The sequence below is a fragment of the Anser brachyrhynchus genome (assembly GCF_964034855.1).
Source record: "Anser brachyrhynchus genome assembly, chromosome: 4".
NCBI lineage: Eukaryota > Metazoa > Chordata > Aves > Anseriformes > Anatidae > Anser > Anser brachyrhynchus.
This window is the reverse complement of record NC_137698.1, coordinates 47,502,859-47,521,066: the sequence shown is the minus strand read 5'-3', so window position 1 is coordinate 47,521,066 and position 18,208 is coordinate 47,502,859. Positions and strand designations below refer to the sequence as shown.

Genomic DNA, 18,208 nt, shown 5'->3' with positions numbered 1-18,208 from the left:
TTAATTAGGAAGAGGAAAAAGTTCCAGGAGAAAACCAGCATCTAGCTCTGAGCACCCCCACTGGCATCAAATATCTTCTCCCACTGAAAGTATGAGCAACTGTGGAGCCAAGGTACAGCAACAAAACCTCTAACAACTCATTTTAGCTGTAAGCCAATACTAGTTCGAGGGCAGATGTTTAGGGAGATATTTATTTTCCCAGACTAGGGAAAAAATCCTTGTGTACAGTTATAAACACGATTCAAATATATCCAAATTTCAAACTGAAAAGTAAAAGAAAAAAACAATCTCTTTCAAACAAGACTAAGCAGTTACATTGTTTGAGGTGGGTGAAGGAACTCAAGTGATTCACAGTTGAATTTATTCCATTTTCTACAATTACTATGTTATAGTAATAGTAGGAAGTAATACTATGTCCTACAAAGGCAGGCCCCACGCCCCCCTCCACCTGAACCACAGCACCCTCCCAGCAAACAATGAACGGCAGCCCAAAATGCCGTTGGGGCGGCTCAGGATGCACCACTCCACCTGCCTCCTACTCCTTTGCTCCTGAGCCAGCCGAACTCCACTCTGATGCTTCACAAGACAACAAAAAAGCCAATAGGATGCTCGACACAGGAACGTCTTTCATAAGCTAAGGGCGGCTGCCCAACAAAACCCAACTCGCTGACAGTTTCCCCGTAAGCCTGACCTGTCACTACACGCACCATTACCCAGCAGCTTGTACACATAAACCCATATTAGATGTACAAACAGCACACACAGTCTGCTAATTCCTTTTGATAAAGAGCCTTTCTCTGGGACTTGACATCTCTCAGGACGAGGAACTTTTGACAGCCTTTTCTTCTGCCTGCCCGCAGCCTATTGCTTACTTGCTCTTTCTACAGCCATGAGTCAGCCCACTTAGAGCGATCCAGGTGAGTTCGTTGCCCTTTTTAGGACAGGACAACACACAAGGGACTGTCCTGTTCTCCGCAGGCTAACCCAGCAGTGCTGCGCTCCAGCCAAACGGTAGGAAAAGATGCAGCAAACCAGAATTCATCAGGACAAACGGGAAAGAAAGGCCCTTAAACCACCCAAGCTACGTGGGGCAGACGACTAGACCCCAAGACCAGTACAGCCATGGAGATCTGAAGTGCCTGGCACGTGAAGGAGCCAGCATCCCACCTGCTCCAGAGGTCTCCGTGATGCCACTGCTTCCACGTTCCCACTGTGGGGCACAGAGGAGGAGCACCTGCTGGCGTTCACATGGAGGGATGCTGCTCTCCCAGAGTGCTACACCAGTGAGATATTCAGCTCAGCTCCTGTCCTCTGCTGGGGGGGGGGGGGGGGGGGTTGCAGTTGATCGTTAACCTACAAATCATAAACACCAGTAAGAATAAGGACCATAAATGACCACTTGTTTCACCTGCCAGTGTATTAACCAGTAACAATAACACTACAGTTAACTTAAGAAGTCGGTAAAAGAAAGGTTGTGACCCTCTGTGGACTCGATTGCTTCCACTTGGTTTTGATGAGTCTAAGTTAAAATTAGTCATAAGTATTTATCCTCTCTACAAGGAAGTATCATCAGTGAAGTCTCATGCCTACCCAGCATCTGGCACCCTCCTTAGAGATACATCCCCCCCGGCCCTTATGAACACACTCATTGTGCGAGGGTTTTAGTGGGAACAATCTTAACTCTGCAGTTGCTTAAAAGATGAACCAGAGTAAAAATATCACATTTATTGACTTTCCTTCTATTCCAGTGAAAACATCAGGTCAATGTTAAGTGAGACGGAAAAAGCAGATACGGCTAAATGTTCTTACACAGGTCCATTCAGGTAGATACGAGTTCAGGATGTGTATATAACCTCCAGTCCACATTGAATAATAGCTGTACTTTGTTAGGCTAAAGATCACAAATACTCCACAAACAGCACAAATCAGCAAAACAACCTCCAGCTGGTTTCCACTGAGTGGAACCCAATCATAAAACTCTTCTCTGCAACTTAGGGAAACTGCTCAGTTAGGTGGGTTCCCTCCACACGTAGAGTTGACCGCCTCTGCTCCAACATTAACAAGCCACCAAGATACAGCTGCTGAAGACAAGCAGCCTTCTCCCTTTTCACTTACCTGACAATCTGAATCTCCTTTTCCAACTCCCTGTGCTGTACTGATACCAGAGGTTCTTGCCTTCAGTCTCATTTCAGCCCACCTACAGGGCCACATGGAGGACTCCAGAAAGAAGGAAACACTGGCCTCACAGGTCAGCAGTAACTAGAATTCACAAAGTCCTGCTTCCTCAGGAATTCCAAGGTCCTTCTCCTCTCAACATCACAGAGTGGCTTAAATTGGAAGGGACCTCTGGACATCATCTGCTCAAGCACAACCTAGGTAGGCTGCCCACGACCACACCCATGTGGATTCCAAATACCTTCAAGGAGAGAAACACCACAAATCCTCTGGGCAACCTTTGCCAGTGCTCAGTCACGCCCACAGTAAGAAAGAAGGAAAAAGAAAAAAAAGTGTTTCCTGATGTTCAGAGGGAACCTCCTGTTTCACTTTGTGCCCATTGCCTCCTGACCTGTCACTGGGCACCACTGAAAAGAGCCCAGCTCCAGCTCCTTTACATCTTCCCTTGTGGGATTTACAGACATGGATCAGATCCCCCCAAACCTTCTCCTCTAAGCTGAACTGTCCCCACTCTCTCAGCCTTTCCTCATAGGTGCTGCAGGCCCTTAATCTTCTCTGAGGCCCTTCGCCAGACTCCCCCCTGCAGCCCCAAGTCTCCCTTGTACTGTGGAGCACCCATCAATACCCAGCACTCCAGGTGTGGCCTCACCAGTGCAGAACAGAGGGGAAGAACTGCCTCCCTCAACCTGCTGGCAATGCTTTGCCTAGTGCAGGCCAGGACACCAGCAGTCTTTTTCACAGCCAGGGCACATTGCCAACTCACATTGAGTGTGGTATCTCACCCAGGCTGACTAATGATCGTTTTCTTGTCCTTCACATGCCTGGAAAGGGTCTCCCAGATCAGCTGCTCCATCCATTTTGGACAGCGTAACTCTCCATCTCAGTTAGCAGCTTCAGTACTCTGGGCACTGTTACCACACAAGCTTTCCTGCAGCAACACTAAAATGCAGAACCCTATAGTCAGGTGAAGATCTTTAGTGAAACAGACAACAGCCATTCCTTTTGTAACATATGTTTCCACTGCCAACTCTGTCGATCCCCCAAGGATTATATGAAAAACATCATGTAAAGGTCATTTGCAAAATCTGGCTGCTTTATCAGGTGAGAAGTAATTAAACTAAACAGCCAGCGGGGTTTATGAGAATATGACACATGACACCTTCCAGCTTCCTGATGTGTGGCACACTACCCAGCAGCGTATATATAGATGCCAGCCGTCCAGGCAGCGCTATCACCACAGCCAGCCGACTTCTCCTGACCCGCTGACCAGCCGCTCAACATGCAACCCAAAGGTAGTACCGGGGCGAGCTCTTACCCCACTGCCCTGCAGGACAGAAATCTGCTTGGGTATGGCTGCAAACTGCAGGGAAGGGAAGGGAACAGAAGGGAAAGTCCACGATGAGGGTGGGCAAGCGCTGGAATGGGTTGCCCAGACAGGTCACAGAGCCTCCGCCACAGGAGATGCTCAAAGCCCAGCTGGAGCAGCCCTGGACCAGCTGCTGCAGTCAACCCAGCCTGCGTGCGTGCTCCCCGCGCCTTCCCTTCTGCTGGAACCGGGGCGCTGCAACTCTGTGCCATCTGCTCCACAGGCGTCTCGCTCAAAATGAAGCTCCTCTTGCTGTCCTGCGTCGTGAGCATGGTCCTTGCTGTCGCCAATGCTGTAAGTACCGAACAAAGAAACAGGCGGGCGTCCAATGCAGGCAATCTCCATGTTGTCACTTGGAAATTGCAAGGTTTTTTAACCGATGGGAGAGCCTCAGAAATACCAATGGCTGGTGCAAGGCTGAACACATGTACTGTACTCCCATTCCAGACTTCTGGCTTAAGATCGAGTCCTCCTCAAACTTTAAAGCAAAAGAGAAATTGCAAGGTCACTCCCAGCCCATCAGTGGGGGCCCCCCCCCAGTTCCTTCGTCGCGCAGCTGACCATATTCCAGACACTGAAGAACAAGTTTCTCCTGCAGATCTTGGCTTTCTAACAGGATACACTTAAAAATAAACAACTGAGCACTTTGTTTAAAACAAACAAACAAAAAAGCAAAGAGAAGTGTGTTTTTTCAAGTGTGTTTTGCTCTAACAAAAATTTGTTTCTTCTTCTACAGCAAGACGACAGCGATAGCTCTGGTGGGGAGAGCACTGAGGCGGTAAGGCTTCTGTTTCTAAATTACTGGGTCTCACCAGTTGTAACATTCAGATTTAACCAGGCGGTTGGCCCTCACCTGGAAAACACTGACGCACGATGCCTTTCTTTTCACAGCCACGAACACGTCCCATTTTCTGGCCTTTTCGTCCCATTATTCGCCCCTTCCTGGAAAGGCTTAGGGCTGCTCGGTCTTCCTGATTGCAAGCCTGAGGTAAGCAACCTATCTTTTTATACAAAAAAGAAGTCTGCAGCAAGCACTACCATGACATTTGCCTACTTTTTACATTCTACACTGTAATCATTCTGCAGAGTACTTTTCAGAACTTAAGTGATTTTCATTTCCTTCAGCACTGCACATTATCTTAAGCAACTTCACAGAGCAGAAAAAATCATGCTACTTGGACTTGCCACACCATAGCCAGCCGTATACCCAGCTGTCAGGAGCTGCCCAGCCACCTCCTGTCAACACAGAAACAGCCTCCTCTTGGGGCCATGGCTTCAAAAGACAATTACACTGCTAAGGGCTCAAATAAAACATTCATTAAGACGTTAAAACAATTAACTGCTCTTGGTTCTAACCTGCAATTCTCCTATTGCTCTGCAGGTGCCTACCTGGATAACCATGGCTGTCTCCTGCAGGATGCTGCTGCTTCCAGATGATCTTCTGCTTCCCACATCTCCTTCATATCTTCTGTCACCAATGTGCTGAAAATGGAGGACCACCAACAACAGGGTCCCTGTTTCACACGCCCACTACTGAAGCTGGTGTGTGGCAAAGTGCATGACTCTCAACCCTTCTCTGCTTAATTCCTAAATCTGAATAAATGCTGAGCATCAAATGACTAAGGTCTCTTCATCTCTTAATTATTTCTTGGGAAAAAGAAACACATCAACATCACTTCAGCGACCCTGCTTGCAATGACCATGAGTAGGAAAGGAAGGGAACTCCTGAGGCTGGCTTTGCCTTTTGTCCATGCTGAGACTCACAGGCTCTCTCAGGTCTTTATCTGGCAGTACTAAATGCTACCCAGCCTCCTCCCTGTGCTTTTAAGAGACTATTTATTAAAAACATGGCCACTGAAGCAAACACCCAAACACCACATCTGAACTACAATTTAAGACAGTGTTTTTGTAAACAAGATCCATGTAAGCTTAAACAGCAACAGAAAGCCTTTATGTAGTGTTAGTAATACTATACAAGATATAAAGTATGGGGAAAGAAATGTACAGGGATTTAAAGGGAACCTTAAGGCTATTAGCATGTTTTAGATAGAGACACTCTAAGACATTAGGATGTGAATAACTGTTAATCCTACACAGGTATGTAACCAGGGCATCACAGCTTATTTCAACGGCAGACATATTTTTTCAACTCCTAACTAGGTGCAAGTTACCCCAAAGCTATCTCAAAAGACACAGCTTACCACAAAGTGCTCTTGGCTGAGCGACCTCTGGAGTCGCTTCTCTAAGCTTCCTTTTTCCTCAGGCCATTTCTGCAAGGAGTTCAAGGCCTCTTCCCCAAATTATTGCCTAAGAGAGGCACTGACCTTCTCCCCTGGGTCCCCCATCCCCCTAAAGGGGGAAGAAAAAAAAAAAATACAGAACTGAGTATCCCTAAGGGCTCCCTGGCTGCCCCCCTTTTTCAGCGGTGCTGAGGACACTGCACCCCCTCACGCCAGGCTGTGCTTATGGGAGGAGTCCCGCGTTCCCTTGTCAAAAGGAAGCAAACCCCAGGCTAGGAGAATTTAAACTCGAAAAATTAGAACGGGCTAAAGGACACCTGCCCTAAGCACGAGACACCACCAGAATTAAACACAGCCCCCGCCCTGCGGACAACAGACAGCCCGCGAACCCCACACGGGCACCGGGCACCCTCCGCCCGCGGCCCCTCTGAGGCGCCCAACGGGGCCCCGCCACCGCCCCTCCTCCCCTCATTGGGCGGAGTCCCCGCCCCCCCCCCGCGCTGCGCTCTCCGATTGGCTGCCTCTTCCCCCGCCCCCCGCCGCTGTCAGGGTCCCGGGCTGCGGGCGCTGCGTGCGCTGCGGTACCTGCGTGCGCTGGGGGCGCTGCGTGCGCTGCGGGCGCTGCGTGCGGCGGGATGGGCGCGGTGCGGGAGCTGGCGCTGTTCCTGGGCACGCTGCTCTACGCGTACGCCGAGGCGGCGGTGCGGCTGCTGCTGCCCGCCCGCAGGAAGGCCGTCGGCGGGGAGCTGGTGCTGCTGACGGGGGCCGGCCGCGGGCTGGGCAGAGCCACGGCCCTCGAGTTCGCCCGGCGCCAGAGCCGCCTGGTGCTGTGGGACGTCGACACGGTAACGGGCCGCGGAGCCCCCCACTCCGCCCAGGCGGGCCCCTGCGGGGTGCATGGCACATAACGTCCGCTCCTTTCCTTCCTCTCCTAGCACGGCCTCAGGGAGACGGCTGCGGAGTGCGAAAGGCTGGGAGCCACCGTCCACACCTTCGTGGTGGACTGCAGCAAAAGGGAGGAAATCTACGGCGCTGCGGAGAAGGTAGGGGAGCAGGTGCACGAGCGAAAGCTTAGCCAGATGGGCTTGGGTGTCAGGAAGGGCTGGAAAACTGCACCCGAGGTATTCCACTCACAGCGTGCAAGTCTTAAAATTGCAGCTTTTTTGTTTCTGTATGTACAGAGAGGAAAGCGGCCCTTTGGGTATCACAGCCCAGCTCATCCTCCTTTGTGGGCTTCTGTCCCTGCGAGCCCCCACTTTAGGCTTTAGACCCGTCTTCCTTTTAGCTTGCTGAGAAACAGGCAGACACCACTGTGGAAATTTGAAAGACTATTGTAGAAAGTAAGGTTCAGGTGGTCCAGAACATTCAGTATGTCCACAGAGCCAGCTATGACTGTGCAGAGCATATTTTTCTGTGGGTGAAGATTCTATAAAAACTGGCATGTGTAAAAACATCACATCTAAATCAGCTTCCAGGATACTGCACACTTCCTACTGGATCAGGAAACACAGCATGATTTTCTTCTCCCTGAAAGAAAGAGTTGTAAAAATTAAATTAATTGCTGCTCATAACCTTGCACTATTGTGATAACAAATGACATGTGGCTGCATGTTCTTTTTGCCAAAAAGGTGAAGAAGGACATTGGCGATGTCTCCATCCTCGTGAACAATGCTGGTGTGATCACGGCTGCCGACTTGCTCTCGACCCAGGACCACCAGATTGAGAAAATGTTTGAGGTCAACATTCTCGCCCACATCTGGGTAAGGGCCACTAGCGCGTTCGTCCCTCTGTGGTGGTGTGAGTGTTATTGAGGAGGTGGGGGCACCCTCAGCCAGGCACCGAGACCCTGCAGGCAGGAGATGCATGGCTCAAAAATGCAAAATGTTTTTTTGTAGCAAAGCCCTGAGAGCAGGCAGCAGGGCCAGCCTCTTCCCAACTGCTCCTGTCAGCCCAGCAGGGCTCCAGGTCTCTACCCCGGGGCATTTTGTACCTGCCTGCATTGCTGACTCTGTTCTGGGCTCCTGGCACTGTCTCAAGCCCATCCTGGAGCCTTTGCCTGTGTGTATCACCTTCCTTATACCCCTCCAGAATTTCTCACTGCATGCAGGTGACATGGCTGGGCCCTATCAGAGCTAGGCCTTGCCTTTCCCCTCCCTGGGGACAGGGACAGCGTTCAGCAGGAAAAACAGAGTGGTCAGTAAACAATTTCTGCTTGCAGGGGACTAAAAGGTGTGCTACAGATTGGGTGTGCTGAGGAGAGATACCGGCAGCGTGGCTACTGACAAGTGAAACCTAAAAACTAGGCCAGGAGCAATGTGAACATCAGCTTCTGTCAATCCCTGGCTTTGCTGAAAGGCTCCTTTTGGAAACTGGGATGCAAATTGTCCCAGCTAAAAGGAGACTGGGTGTCTCTGTGGTTCTCAGGAGCTTGGTGCCATGCAACCCCAGCACTAGGGGTAGGCTTAGTCACTTAACTGCACATAACTGAGTAATTTTATTGCACATAATTGGGGCCAGCGTTGAAGACTCCTAAGAAGTTATTGTTCGTTTCCTCCTCCACATGCCCCACCTCTTCTTATTCTAAAACCCTTTCCAGACAACCAGAGCTTTTCTGCCAGCAATGATGGACAACAACCGCGGTCACATTGTTACAGTGGCTTCTGCAGCAGGTCATTTTGTAACCTCTTTCATGGTGGCTTATTGGTAAGTGACTTCCGAATCAGCTCTCTTCATTTCTTGTTTTTAATTGTGTCTTCTCCACCAGCACACACGGAGTAACCGAAATAAACATCCCACTGAATAAGCTACTTCCAAAGAGCAATGCTAAGGAGAAAAAAAACACAACACCCGTCAAATAAGGACCCACAGAGGTACCCACTAATTTCATGTATCCTACTTCACATTCAACTCTCCCATGTTTTACCTATATCATTCTTAAATTTATGCTTTCCTTTCATTTTAGGCTTGGAAGGATTTTGGAAGTTGATGAAGTTGTGAAAGAAATGATGGAAGGAATACTGACTAACAAGAAAATGGTTTTTGTTCCACCACAGCTGAGCATTGCTTTACTTTCTGACATGTAAGTGGCATTAAAAAAAAGGGGGGGGGGAAATATTCAACACAACTGCGTGAGTGTAGAAGCATCACACTTGAACCATCTAATTCAAATTTTACCATTGGAATAAGTGTCTTTTGCTTTCACAGTAGGAAAACTTTCAGTTGATATCATTGAAATAAATACCCCTGAATGATGGCTAGACACCCAAAGTCTACATTCAATCCAGTTCCATTTATTTTCTACCATCTTTAATATCTTTAACCAATATACTAGGTCATTAAATTCATTTCTTATTTGACTTCAGTATGTCTATAGCCACTTGAAAATGTGCATCAGTCTGCAGGAGACATTTTTTCCCTGACTGAATTATCTCAAGCATCTTACACCACATGTCAAGGCTAAGATATACATGGTGATTATTCCTAATGACAATAGGAGAAATAAAAGCATTTTGTTGAGTCCTGTCATAGGTCATTACAACCCACTGTTTGCAGAGAGCTGCTGAGTGGGGAACTCGACTGCTCCACAGGCTGGTAGGGAGGCAAAGGGAGACTGAGGGATCTCTCTTCCTTCACAGACAGGATTTCTCATGGGCTTGCCAAGAACAGCTTCACAGGTTCTCTGAACCAGCAGCCACAAGCTCCAGAAGCAGCTGAGGAACTGCTGCATTTTAGCCTTCACTTCTTCATGTCAGCACCAGAAGGTCTAGGCCACAGGGGCTGGGAAGGGTGCTTGAGAAGGACTCTGCTGTTTCTCCTGGCCATGAGAAGCACAATTTGTCCTCTCAGGCTTCTTTACCGAGTTGTAGCTGCTCTGCTGGGACATTTTCACCAGAGCTCAGGTTCAAAGCCTAGAAGGCACATCAGAACAACTAAATTGCCATGTCAGTTAGCTCCTACAGTCCCTCAAGAAACTCTTGGTAATAACTCGTTTGTGAGAAGACAACTTGGCTCTAACCAAAACCTCCTGTTTATGAGAGGCTGTAAAGATTCTTCTGTTTTCCCCAAATTCCTCAGTCAACCAGATGAGGTTTTGAAAGCAAAGAAGGCAAAGGCAATTCTCACCTTATTTTTAATGCACATGCCTACGTTCGGTGTTAAACCTTCCTGGATGCAGCAGCAATGCTGCAACCAACATCCTGCCCAGGGGATACCTGTCCTTGGAGTTGTCATCAAAGGAGGAAGGTGGTGAAGGGATCAGAATCAAAGCTAGCCAAAGGATTTCAAGGGCTACATATCCTTGGGAACTACTCCCCAGTTTCAGTTTTGGTCTCTGTCTGAGGCGAGCACACATTCTGCACCCAGACCAGCTCTTGTCCCACCTGTGCTGCCACTTTTCCTGTGACCCAAGTTCTTATCCTAGATTTCATCTCACGATTTTATCTTTCAGGTTGCTTCCAGAACGTGTCTCAAGAGTTCTGAAAAAGCTGACAGATGTTAAGTTTGATGCAATTGTTGGACACTGGAGCAAACAGTGAACAGCAAGTCGTTTGTCGTTTCCCCATGACACGAGTGAAAACAGAACATGGACCATGTGTAGCGCAGCGGTTTTGATTCAGAGCAGAAGCAAGACAGGTACTTCCTCCAGGCCACCACTGCCCTTCACACCTAGAGGCTTATCCCACACCTGCAGCAGGAACACACCTGCATAACATGGAGTGTTACCAGAGCAGAGATGCAGCTCTGCAAGTGAGAAGGGCTGTTTTAGCTGTGCATTGTGACATCGCTAGCTCCTTCCCTGCTTCCTGCATGCACCGAGGCAGCCAGGAAATGCAGCAAAGCCCGTTTTTGGGCAACACAGGGATTTCCTGAGTATAAATTAATCTGGACTCATCACTGAGCAAAGTGATCTTGTGGGAAGAAATTCATACGGGTGGTCTGCTTCATCTCAATGAATCATTTTAAATTTAAAAATCCTGTAACACACACTCCATTTTATGTGCTTTTGTAGTGAGTACCTGAAAGAACATAACCTTTTAATCAAGTGTTACCTGAATGTGTTGATTGTCGCGTTATGCATGAGCAACATCAGCACAACTTGTACAGAATAAATACAGTTCTTTACCCAAAAGTTGCCTCGCAGCAGTTCAGCCATAACCATGTCCTAGAGGTGCGTTTAAGGCACAGCAGCGTCAAGTAACGCGCCCTCTGCCGGTGTCATTTCCCACATGGCTTATCGGTAATCCCCAGGCTCTTTCCAACCAGCTTCCTCTGAAACAAGCACAGTATTTCTTGGCCAGTTACCGGGTGCCCTCCCGCATTTCGTGCTCACTTGAGAATGCAACTTATTTCAACCAAAGGTAGAAAAAGTTGCACTGAAAAAAAAGAAGAAGATATGGACTTATTGTCCTCACACTAGCAGGCACTCTTGTCTTTAAATAAAAATCAAGGAGATGCTAAACCTGGAAGCTCCTCATTGAGATGCCAGGGGTGAACTGAAGTGGAAGTCTATGGGACTTGTACACCAGTACAGACCAGAAGAGAAAGCCTTAACAGGGAAGCCAGCGACTCCTGGATAAGCCTTCATTTCAGCTCACTGACGCTCTTCAGACACATATGCACAGCAATGAGGGTTTTCATATTCCACTCCTCTCGAACGCTGGCACTGTTCATTGCACAAGCTGCCGCAGCTCCAACAGGCTGGGATGATTCCTGGCTTCCCCCTCCCCACCCTGCTCTGCCCCTTGCAGGGGAGCAGCAGAGCAGGGTTTGCCAGCAGGAGGAGACAATCCCAGCGCTGTGGCCAACAATCTGTCAGGCATCTCACCCATGGGGCACTGGCCAGCCCCACTCTGCCCCTGGCCCAACCCAGCAATGAAGTCACAGCAGGAAGGCTGGGTCAGGATCAGCAAGGCACTGAACACCTACAGCGCCACCAACGCACAGGCTGGAGCTTTAACGTGGGTGGCAGGCCAACGGGCAGGCCTATGTGGGGCCACGGCCCCAGAGGAGCCCCGCTCTCCCTCACAAGCCTCCCTCCTGCTTCCCTGGGCACCACTGTGACCAGGAAGAGGTTAAGCCTCCAAAGGTCTGTGTAAACTCCCTTTGGCCTGCGGAACAGCAGAACACCGTGCGATGAAATGCCGGTCAAAGACCTCTTCGGAGCACAGAGAGGTTTTCTGCCTACTTGTGCAACTGCTGGCTGCAGCAGGCACTTGCTGGCTGGCGGCCATTTGAGGGAGACCTGAACACACTGCTGCATTAGGCACGGCTACATGTGGGTGGCTTCCAGTGTAATCCTTGCTCTCCATACCAATGTTCTCCTGGCCTCCTCAGTTCTCTTCCTGGCCAGCAGTCAATACAGCTCAAGCTTACCCCAAAATCTGGTTGTTCGGGGTACCTGGTGGAAGCCTATGCCATCAAACTTCATATAGCCGCTTCCAGCAAAGCCCCACACTCAAGCAGAGGAGTCTTGCATGCCAGCTTAGGGCACTTACGAGCCTGGTGGGGACTCTGCTGTCGTGTTCTGCTTCCGCCTTGGCCACCTCTTGGAGCTGGCACTCCCCTGCCTCAGCCCCAGCCCCAGCTGGAGGCCCATGCCAGGAGGGCGGCAGCACTGCTGAGCTGTGAAATCAGGGCCTGGCTGAACCGCCAAACGTGTTAATTGGGAAGAGGAAAAAGTTCCAGGAGAAAACCAGCATCTAGCTCTGAGCATCCCCACTGGCATCAAATATCTTCTCCCACTGAAAGTATGAGCAACTGTGGAGCCAAGGTACAGCAACAAAACCTCTAACAACTCATTTTAGCTGTAAGCCAATACTAGTTCGAGGGCAGATGTTTAGGGAGATATTTATTTTCCCAGACTAGGGAAAAAATCCTTGTGTACAGTTATAAACACGATTCAAATATATCCAAATTTCAAACTGAAAAGTAAAAGAAAAAAATCTCTTTCAAACAAGACTAAGCAGTTACATTGTTTGAGGTGGGTGAAGGAACTCAAGTGATTCACAGTTGAATTTATTCCATTTTCTACAATTACTATGTTATAGTAATAGTAGGAAGTAATACTATGTCCTACAAAGGCAGGCCCCACGCCCCCCTCCACCTGAACCACGGCACCCTCCCAGCAAACAATGAACGGCAGCCCAAAATGCCGTTGGGGCGGCTCAGGATGCACCACTCCACCTGCCTCCTACTCCTTTGCTCCTGAGCCAGCCGAACTCCACTCTGATGCTTCACAAGAGAACAAAAAAGCCAACGGGATGCTCGACACAGGAACGTCTTTCATAAGCTAAGGGCGGCTGCCCAACAAAACCCAACTCGCTGACAGTTTCCCCGTAAGCCTGACCTGTCACTACACGCACCATTACCCAGCAGCTTGTACACATAAACCCATATTAGATGTACAAACAGCACACACAGTCTGCTAATTCCTTTTGATAAAGAGCCTTTCTCTGGGACTTGACATCTCTCAGGACGAGGAACTTTTGACAGCCTTTTCTTCTGCCTGCCCGCAGCCTATTGCTTACTTGCTCTTTCTACAGCCATGAGTCAGCCCACTTAGAGCGATCCAGGTGAGTTCGTTGCCCTTTTTAGGACAGGACAACACACAAGGGACTGTCCTGTTCTCCGCAGGCTAACCCAGCAGTGCTGCGCTCCAGCCAAATGGTAGGAAAAGATGCAGCAAACCAGAATTCATCAGGACAAATGGGAAAGAAAGGCCCTTAAACCACCCAAGCTACGTGGGGCAGACGACTAGACCCCAAGACCAGTACAGCCATGGAGATCTGAAGTGCCTGGCACGTGAAGGAGCCAGCATCCCACCTGCTCCAGAGGTCTCCGTGATGCCACTGCTTCCACGTTCCCACTGTGGGGCACAGAGGAGGAGCACCTGCTGGCGTTCACATGGAGGGATGCTGCTCTCCCAGAGTGCTACACCAGTGAGATATTCAGCTCAGCTCCTGTCCTCTGCTGGGGGGGGGGGGGGGAGTTGCAGTTGATCGTTAACCTACAAATCATAAACACCAGTAAGAATAAGGACCATAAATGACCACTTGTTTCACCTGCCAGTGTATTAACCAGTAACAATAACACTACAGTTAACTTATGAAGTCGGTAAAAGAAAGGTTGTGACCCTCTGTGGACTCGATTGCTTCCACTTGGTTTTGATGAGTCTAAGTTAAAATTAGTCATAAGTATTTATCCTCTCTACAAGGAAGTATCATCAGTGAAGTCTCATGCCTACCCAGCATCTGGCACCCTCCTTAGAGATACATCCCCCCCGGCCCTTATGAACACACTCATTGTGCGAGGGTTTTAGTGGGAATAATCTTAACTCTGTAGTTGTTTAAAAGATGAACCAGAGTAAAAATATCACATTTATTGACTTTCCTTCTATTCCAGTGAAAACATCAGGTCAATGTTAAGTGAGACGGAAAAAGCAGATACGGCTAAATGTTCTTACACAGGTCCATTCAGGTAGATATGAGTTCAGGATGTGTATATAACCTCCAGTCCACATTGAATAATAGCTGTACTTTGTTAGGCTAAAGATCAAAAATACTCCACAAACAGCACAAATCAGCAAAACAACCTCCAGCTGGTTTCCACTGAGTGGAACCCAATCATAAAACTCTTCTCTGCAACTTAGGGAAACTGCTCAGTTAGGTGGGTTCCCTCCACACGTAGAGTTGACCGCCTCTGCTCCAACATTAACAAGCCACCAAGATACAGCTGCTGAAGACAAGCAGCCTTCTTCCTTTTCACTTACCTGACAATCTGAATCTCCTTTTCCAACTCCCTGTGCTGTACTGATACCAGAGGTTCTTGCCTTCAGTCTCATTTCAGCCCACCTGCAGGGCCACATGGAGGACTCCAGAAAGAAGGAAACACTGGCCTCACAGGTCAGCAGTAACTAGAATTCACAAAGTCCTGCTTCCTCAGGAAATCCAAGGTCCTTCTCCTCTCAACATCACAGAGTGGCTTAAATTGGAGGGGACCTCTGGACATCATCTGCTCAAGCACAACCTAGGTAGGCTGCCCACGACCACACCCATGTGGATTCCAAATACCTTCAAGGAGAGAAACACCACAAATCCTCTGGGCAACCTTTGCCAGTGCTCAGTCATGCCCACAGTAAGAAAGAAGGAAAAAGAAAAAAAAGTGTTTCCTGATGTTCAGAGGGAACCTCCTGTTTCACTTTGTGCCCATTGCCTCCTGACCTGTCACTGGGCACCACTGAAAAGAGCCCAGCTCCAGCTCCTTTACATCTTCCCTTGTGGGATTTACAGACATGGATCGGATCCCCCCAAACCTTCTCCTCTAAGCTGAACTGTCCCCACTCTCTCAGCCTTTCCTCATAGGTGCTGCAGGCCCTTAATCTTCTCTGAGGCCCTTCGCCAGACTCCCCCCTGCAGCCCCAAGTCTCCCTTGTACTGTGGAGCACCCATCAATACCCAGCACTCCAGGTGTGGCCTCACCAGTGCAGAACAGAGGGGAAGAACTGCCTCCCTCAACCTGCTGGCAATGCTTTGCCTAGTGCAGGCCAGGACACCAGCAGTCTTTTTCACAGCCAGGGCACATTGCCAACTCACATTGAGTGTGGTATCTCACCCAGGCTGACTAATGATCGTTTTCTTGTCCTTCACATGCCTGGAAAGGGTCTCCCAGATCAGCTGCTCCATCCATTTTGGACAGCGTAACTCTCCATCTCAGTTAGCAGCTTCAGTACTCTGGGCACTGTTACCACACAAGCTTTCCTGCAGCAACACTAAAATGCAGAACCCTATAGTCAGGTGAAGATCTTTAGTGAAACAGACAACAGCCATTCCTTTTGTAACATATGTTTCCACTGCCAACTCTGTCGATCCCCCAAGGATTATATGAAAAACATCATATAAAGGTCATTTGCAAAATCTGGCTGCTTTATCAGGTGAGAAGTAATTAAACTAAACAGCCAGCGGGGTTTATGAGAATATGACACATGACACCTTCCAGCTTCCTGATGTGTGCCACGCTACCCAGCAGCGTATATATAGATGCCGGCCGTCCAGGCAGCGCTATCACCACAGCCAGCCGACTTCTCCTGACCCGCTGACCAGCCGCTCAACATGCAACCCAAAGGTAGTACCGGGGCGAGCTCTTACCCCACTGCCCTGCAGGACAGAAATCTGCTTGGGTATGGCTGCAAACTGCAGGGAAGGGAAGGGAACAGAAGGGAAAGTCCACGATGAGGGTGGGCAAGCGCTGGAATGGGTTGCCCAGACAGGTCACAGAGCCTCCGCCACAGGAGATGCTCAAAGCCCAGCTGGAGCAGCCTTGGGCCAGCTGCTGCAGTCAACCCAGCCTGCGTGCGTGCTCCCCGCGCCTTCCCTTCTGCTGGAACTGGGGCGCTGCAACTCTGTGCCATCTGCTCCACAGGCGTCTCGCTCAAAATGAAGCTCCTCTTGCTGTCCTGCGTCGTGAGCATGGTCCTTGCTGTCGCCAACGCTGTAAGTACCGAACAAAGAAACAGGCGGGCGTCCAGTGCGGGCAATCTCCATGTTGTCACTTGGAAATTGCAAGGTTTTTTAACCGATGGGAGAGCCTCAGAAATACCAATGGCTGGTGCAAGGCTGAACACATGTACTGTACTCCCATTCCAGACTTCTGGCTTAAGATCGAGTCCTCCTCAAACTTTAAAGCAAAAGAGAAATTGCAAGGTCACTCCCAGCCCATCAGTGGGGGCCCCCCCCAATTCCTTTGTCATGCAGCTGACCATATTCCAGACACTGAAGAACAAGTTTCTCCTGCAGATCTTGGCTTTCTAACAGGACACACTTAAAAATAAACAACTGAGCACTTTGTTTAAAACAAACAAACAAAAAAACAAAGAGAAGTGTGTTTTTTCAAGTGTGTTTTGCTCTAACAAAAAGTTGTTTCTTCTTCTACAGCAAGACGACAGCGATAGCTCTGGTGGGGAGAGCACTGAGGCGGTAAGGCTTCTGTTTCTAAATTACTGGGTCTCACCAGTTGTAACATTCAGATTTAACCAGGCGGTTGGCCCTCACCTGGAAAACACTGATGCACAATGCCTTTCTTTTCACAGCCACGAACACGTCCCATTTTCTGGCCTTTTCGTCCCATTATTCGCCCCTTCCTGGAAAGGCTTAGGGCTGCTCGGTCTTCCTGATTGGAAGCCTGAGGTAAGCAACCTATCTTGTTATACAAAAAGAAGTCTGCAGCAAGCACCACCATGACATTTGCCTACTTTTTACATTCTACACTGTAATCATTCTGCAGAGTACTTTTCAGAACTTAAGTGATTTTCATTTCCTTCAGCACTGCACATTATCTTAAGCAACTTCACAGAGCAGAAAAAATCATGCTACTTGGACTTGCCACACCATAACCAGCCGTATACCCAGCTGTCAGGAGCTGCCCAGCCACCTCCCGTCAACACAGAAACAGCCTCCGCTAAGGGCTCAAATAAAACATTCATTAAGATGTTAAAACAATTAACTACTCTTGGTTCTAACCTGCAATTCTCCTATTGCTCTGCAGGTGCCAACCATGACTGTCTCCTACAGGACACTGCTGCTTCTAGATGATCTTCTACTTCCCACATCTCCTTCATATCTTCTGTCACCAATGTGCTGAAAATGGAGGACCACCAACAACAGGGTCCCTGTTTCACACGCCCACTACTGAAGCTGGTGTGTGGCAAAGTGCATGGCTCTCAACCCTTCTCTGCTTAATTCCTAAATCTGAATAAATGCTGAGCATCAAATGACTAAGGTCTCTTCATCTCTTAATTATTTCTTGGGAAAAAGAAACTCATCAACATCACTTCAGCGACCCTGCTTGCAATGACCATGAGTAGGAAAGGAAGGGAACTCCTGAGGCTGGCTTTGCCTTTTGTCCATGCTGAGACTCACAGGCTCTCTCAGGTCTCTATCTGGCACTACTAAATGCTACCCAGCCTCCTCCCTGTGCTTTTAAGAGACTATTTATTAAAAACATGGCCACTGAAGCAAACACCCAAACACCACATCTGAACTACAATTTAAGACAGTGTTTTTGTAAACAAGATCCATGTAAGCTTAAACAGCAACAGAAAGCATTTATGTAGTGTTAGTAATACTATACAAGATATAAAGTATGGGGAAAGAAGTGTACAGGGATTTAAAGGGAACCTCAAGGCTATTAGCATGTTTTAGATAGAGACACTCTAAGACATTAGGATGTGAATAACTGTTAATCCTACACAGGTATGTAACCAGGGCATCACAGCTTATTTCAACGGCAGACATATTTTTTCAACTCCTAACTAGGTGCAAGTTACCCCAAAGCTATCTCAAAAGACACAGCTTACCACAAAGTGCTCTTGGCTGAGCAACCTCTGGAGTCGCTTCTCTAAGCTTCCTTTTTCCTCAGGCCATTTCTGCAAGGA

The 18,208-nt window shown here is 48.7% G+C and overlaps 3 protein-coding genes and 2 long non-coding RNA genes across 8 annotated transcripts; 3 read left to right on the top strand and 2 right to left on the bottom strand.

Annotated features, from left to right (window-relative positions):
- Positions 1-175: 175 nt before the first annotated feature.
- Positions 176-6,205, bottom strand: LOC308195018. Its single transcript, XR_013951144.1, has 3 exons — positions 5,743-6,205; positions 4,931-5,023; positions 176-1,353 (listed from the first exon to the last, which is right to left on the bottom strand). It is a non-coding gene; the product is annotated as an uncharacterized lncRNA (long non-coding RNA).
- LOC308195012 (uncharacterized protein) lies at positions 3,145-5,157 on the top strand. Of its 2 annotated transcripts, XM_080591728.1 has the most exons (5): positions 3,145-3,467; positions 3,765-3,835; positions 4,278-4,319; positions 4,433-4,529; positions 4,923-5,157. In XM_080591728.1, the coding sequence occupies exons 2-5, from the start codon at positions 3,831-3,833 to the stop codon at positions 5,025-5,027; spliced, it is 249 nt and encodes an 82-aa protein (XP_080447854.1). In that variant the 5' UTR covers positions 3,145-3,467; positions 3,765-3,830; the 3' UTR covers positions 5,028-5,157. The 2 variants fall into 2 exon arrangements, with proteins under 2 accessions (XP_080447854.1, XP_080447853.1); XM_080591727.1 differs by having other exon boundaries at positions 3,145-3,835.
- Positions 6,206-6,323: 118 nt separating the features above from the next.
- LOC308195010 (estradiol 17-beta-dehydrogenase 11-like) lies at positions 6,324-10,439 on the top strand. Of its 2 annotated transcripts, XM_080591725.1 has the most exons (7): positions 6,325-6,626; positions 6,717-6,824; positions 7,410-7,541; positions 8,378-8,450; positions 8,546-8,651; positions 8,744-8,860; positions 10,229-10,439. In XM_080591725.1, exons 1-5 carry the CDS (start codon positions 6,417-6,419, stop codon positions 8,557-8,559), a joined length of 537 nt encoding a protein of 178 aa, XP_080447851.1. In that variant the 5' UTR covers positions 6,325-6,416; the 3' UTR covers positions 8,560-8,651; positions 8,744-8,860; positions 10,229-10,439. The 2 variants fall into 2 exon arrangements, with proteins under 2 accessions (XP_080447850.1, XP_080447851.1); XM_080591724.1 differs by lacking the exons at positions 8,546-8,651; positions 8,744-8,860; positions 10,229-10,439 and having other exon boundaries at positions 6,324-6,626; positions 8,378-8,533.
- A 142-nt stretch (positions 10,440-10,581) lies between these two features.
- On the bottom strand, positions 10,582-14,681 carry LOC308195019. Its single transcript, XR_013951145.1, has 3 exons — positions 14,549-14,681; positions 13,603-13,786; positions 10,582-11,049 (listed from the first exon to the last, which is right to left on the bottom strand). It is a non-coding gene; the product is annotated as an uncharacterized lncRNA (long non-coding RNA).
- A 1,124-nt stretch (positions 14,682-15,805) lies between these two features.
- LOC308195011 (uncharacterized protein) lies at positions 15,806-17,546 on the top strand. Of its 2 annotated transcripts, XR_013951134.1 has the most exons (5): positions 15,806-15,900; positions 16,198-16,268; positions 16,710-16,751; positions 16,865-16,961; positions 17,320-17,546. XR_013951134.1 is itself a non-coding variant. In XM_080591726.1 (4 exons), exons 1-4 carry the CDS (start codon positions 15,888-15,890, stop codon positions 17,413-17,415), a joined length of 432 nt encoding a protein of 143 aa, XP_080447852.1. In that variant the 5' UTR covers positions 15,832-15,887; the 3' UTR covers positions 17,416-17,546. The 2 variants fall into 2 exon arrangements, 1 of the variants encoding a protein (XP_080447852.1); XM_080591726.1 differs by having other exon boundaries at positions 15,832-15,900; positions 16,710-16,961.
- Positions 17,547-18,208: the final 662 nt, after the last annotated feature.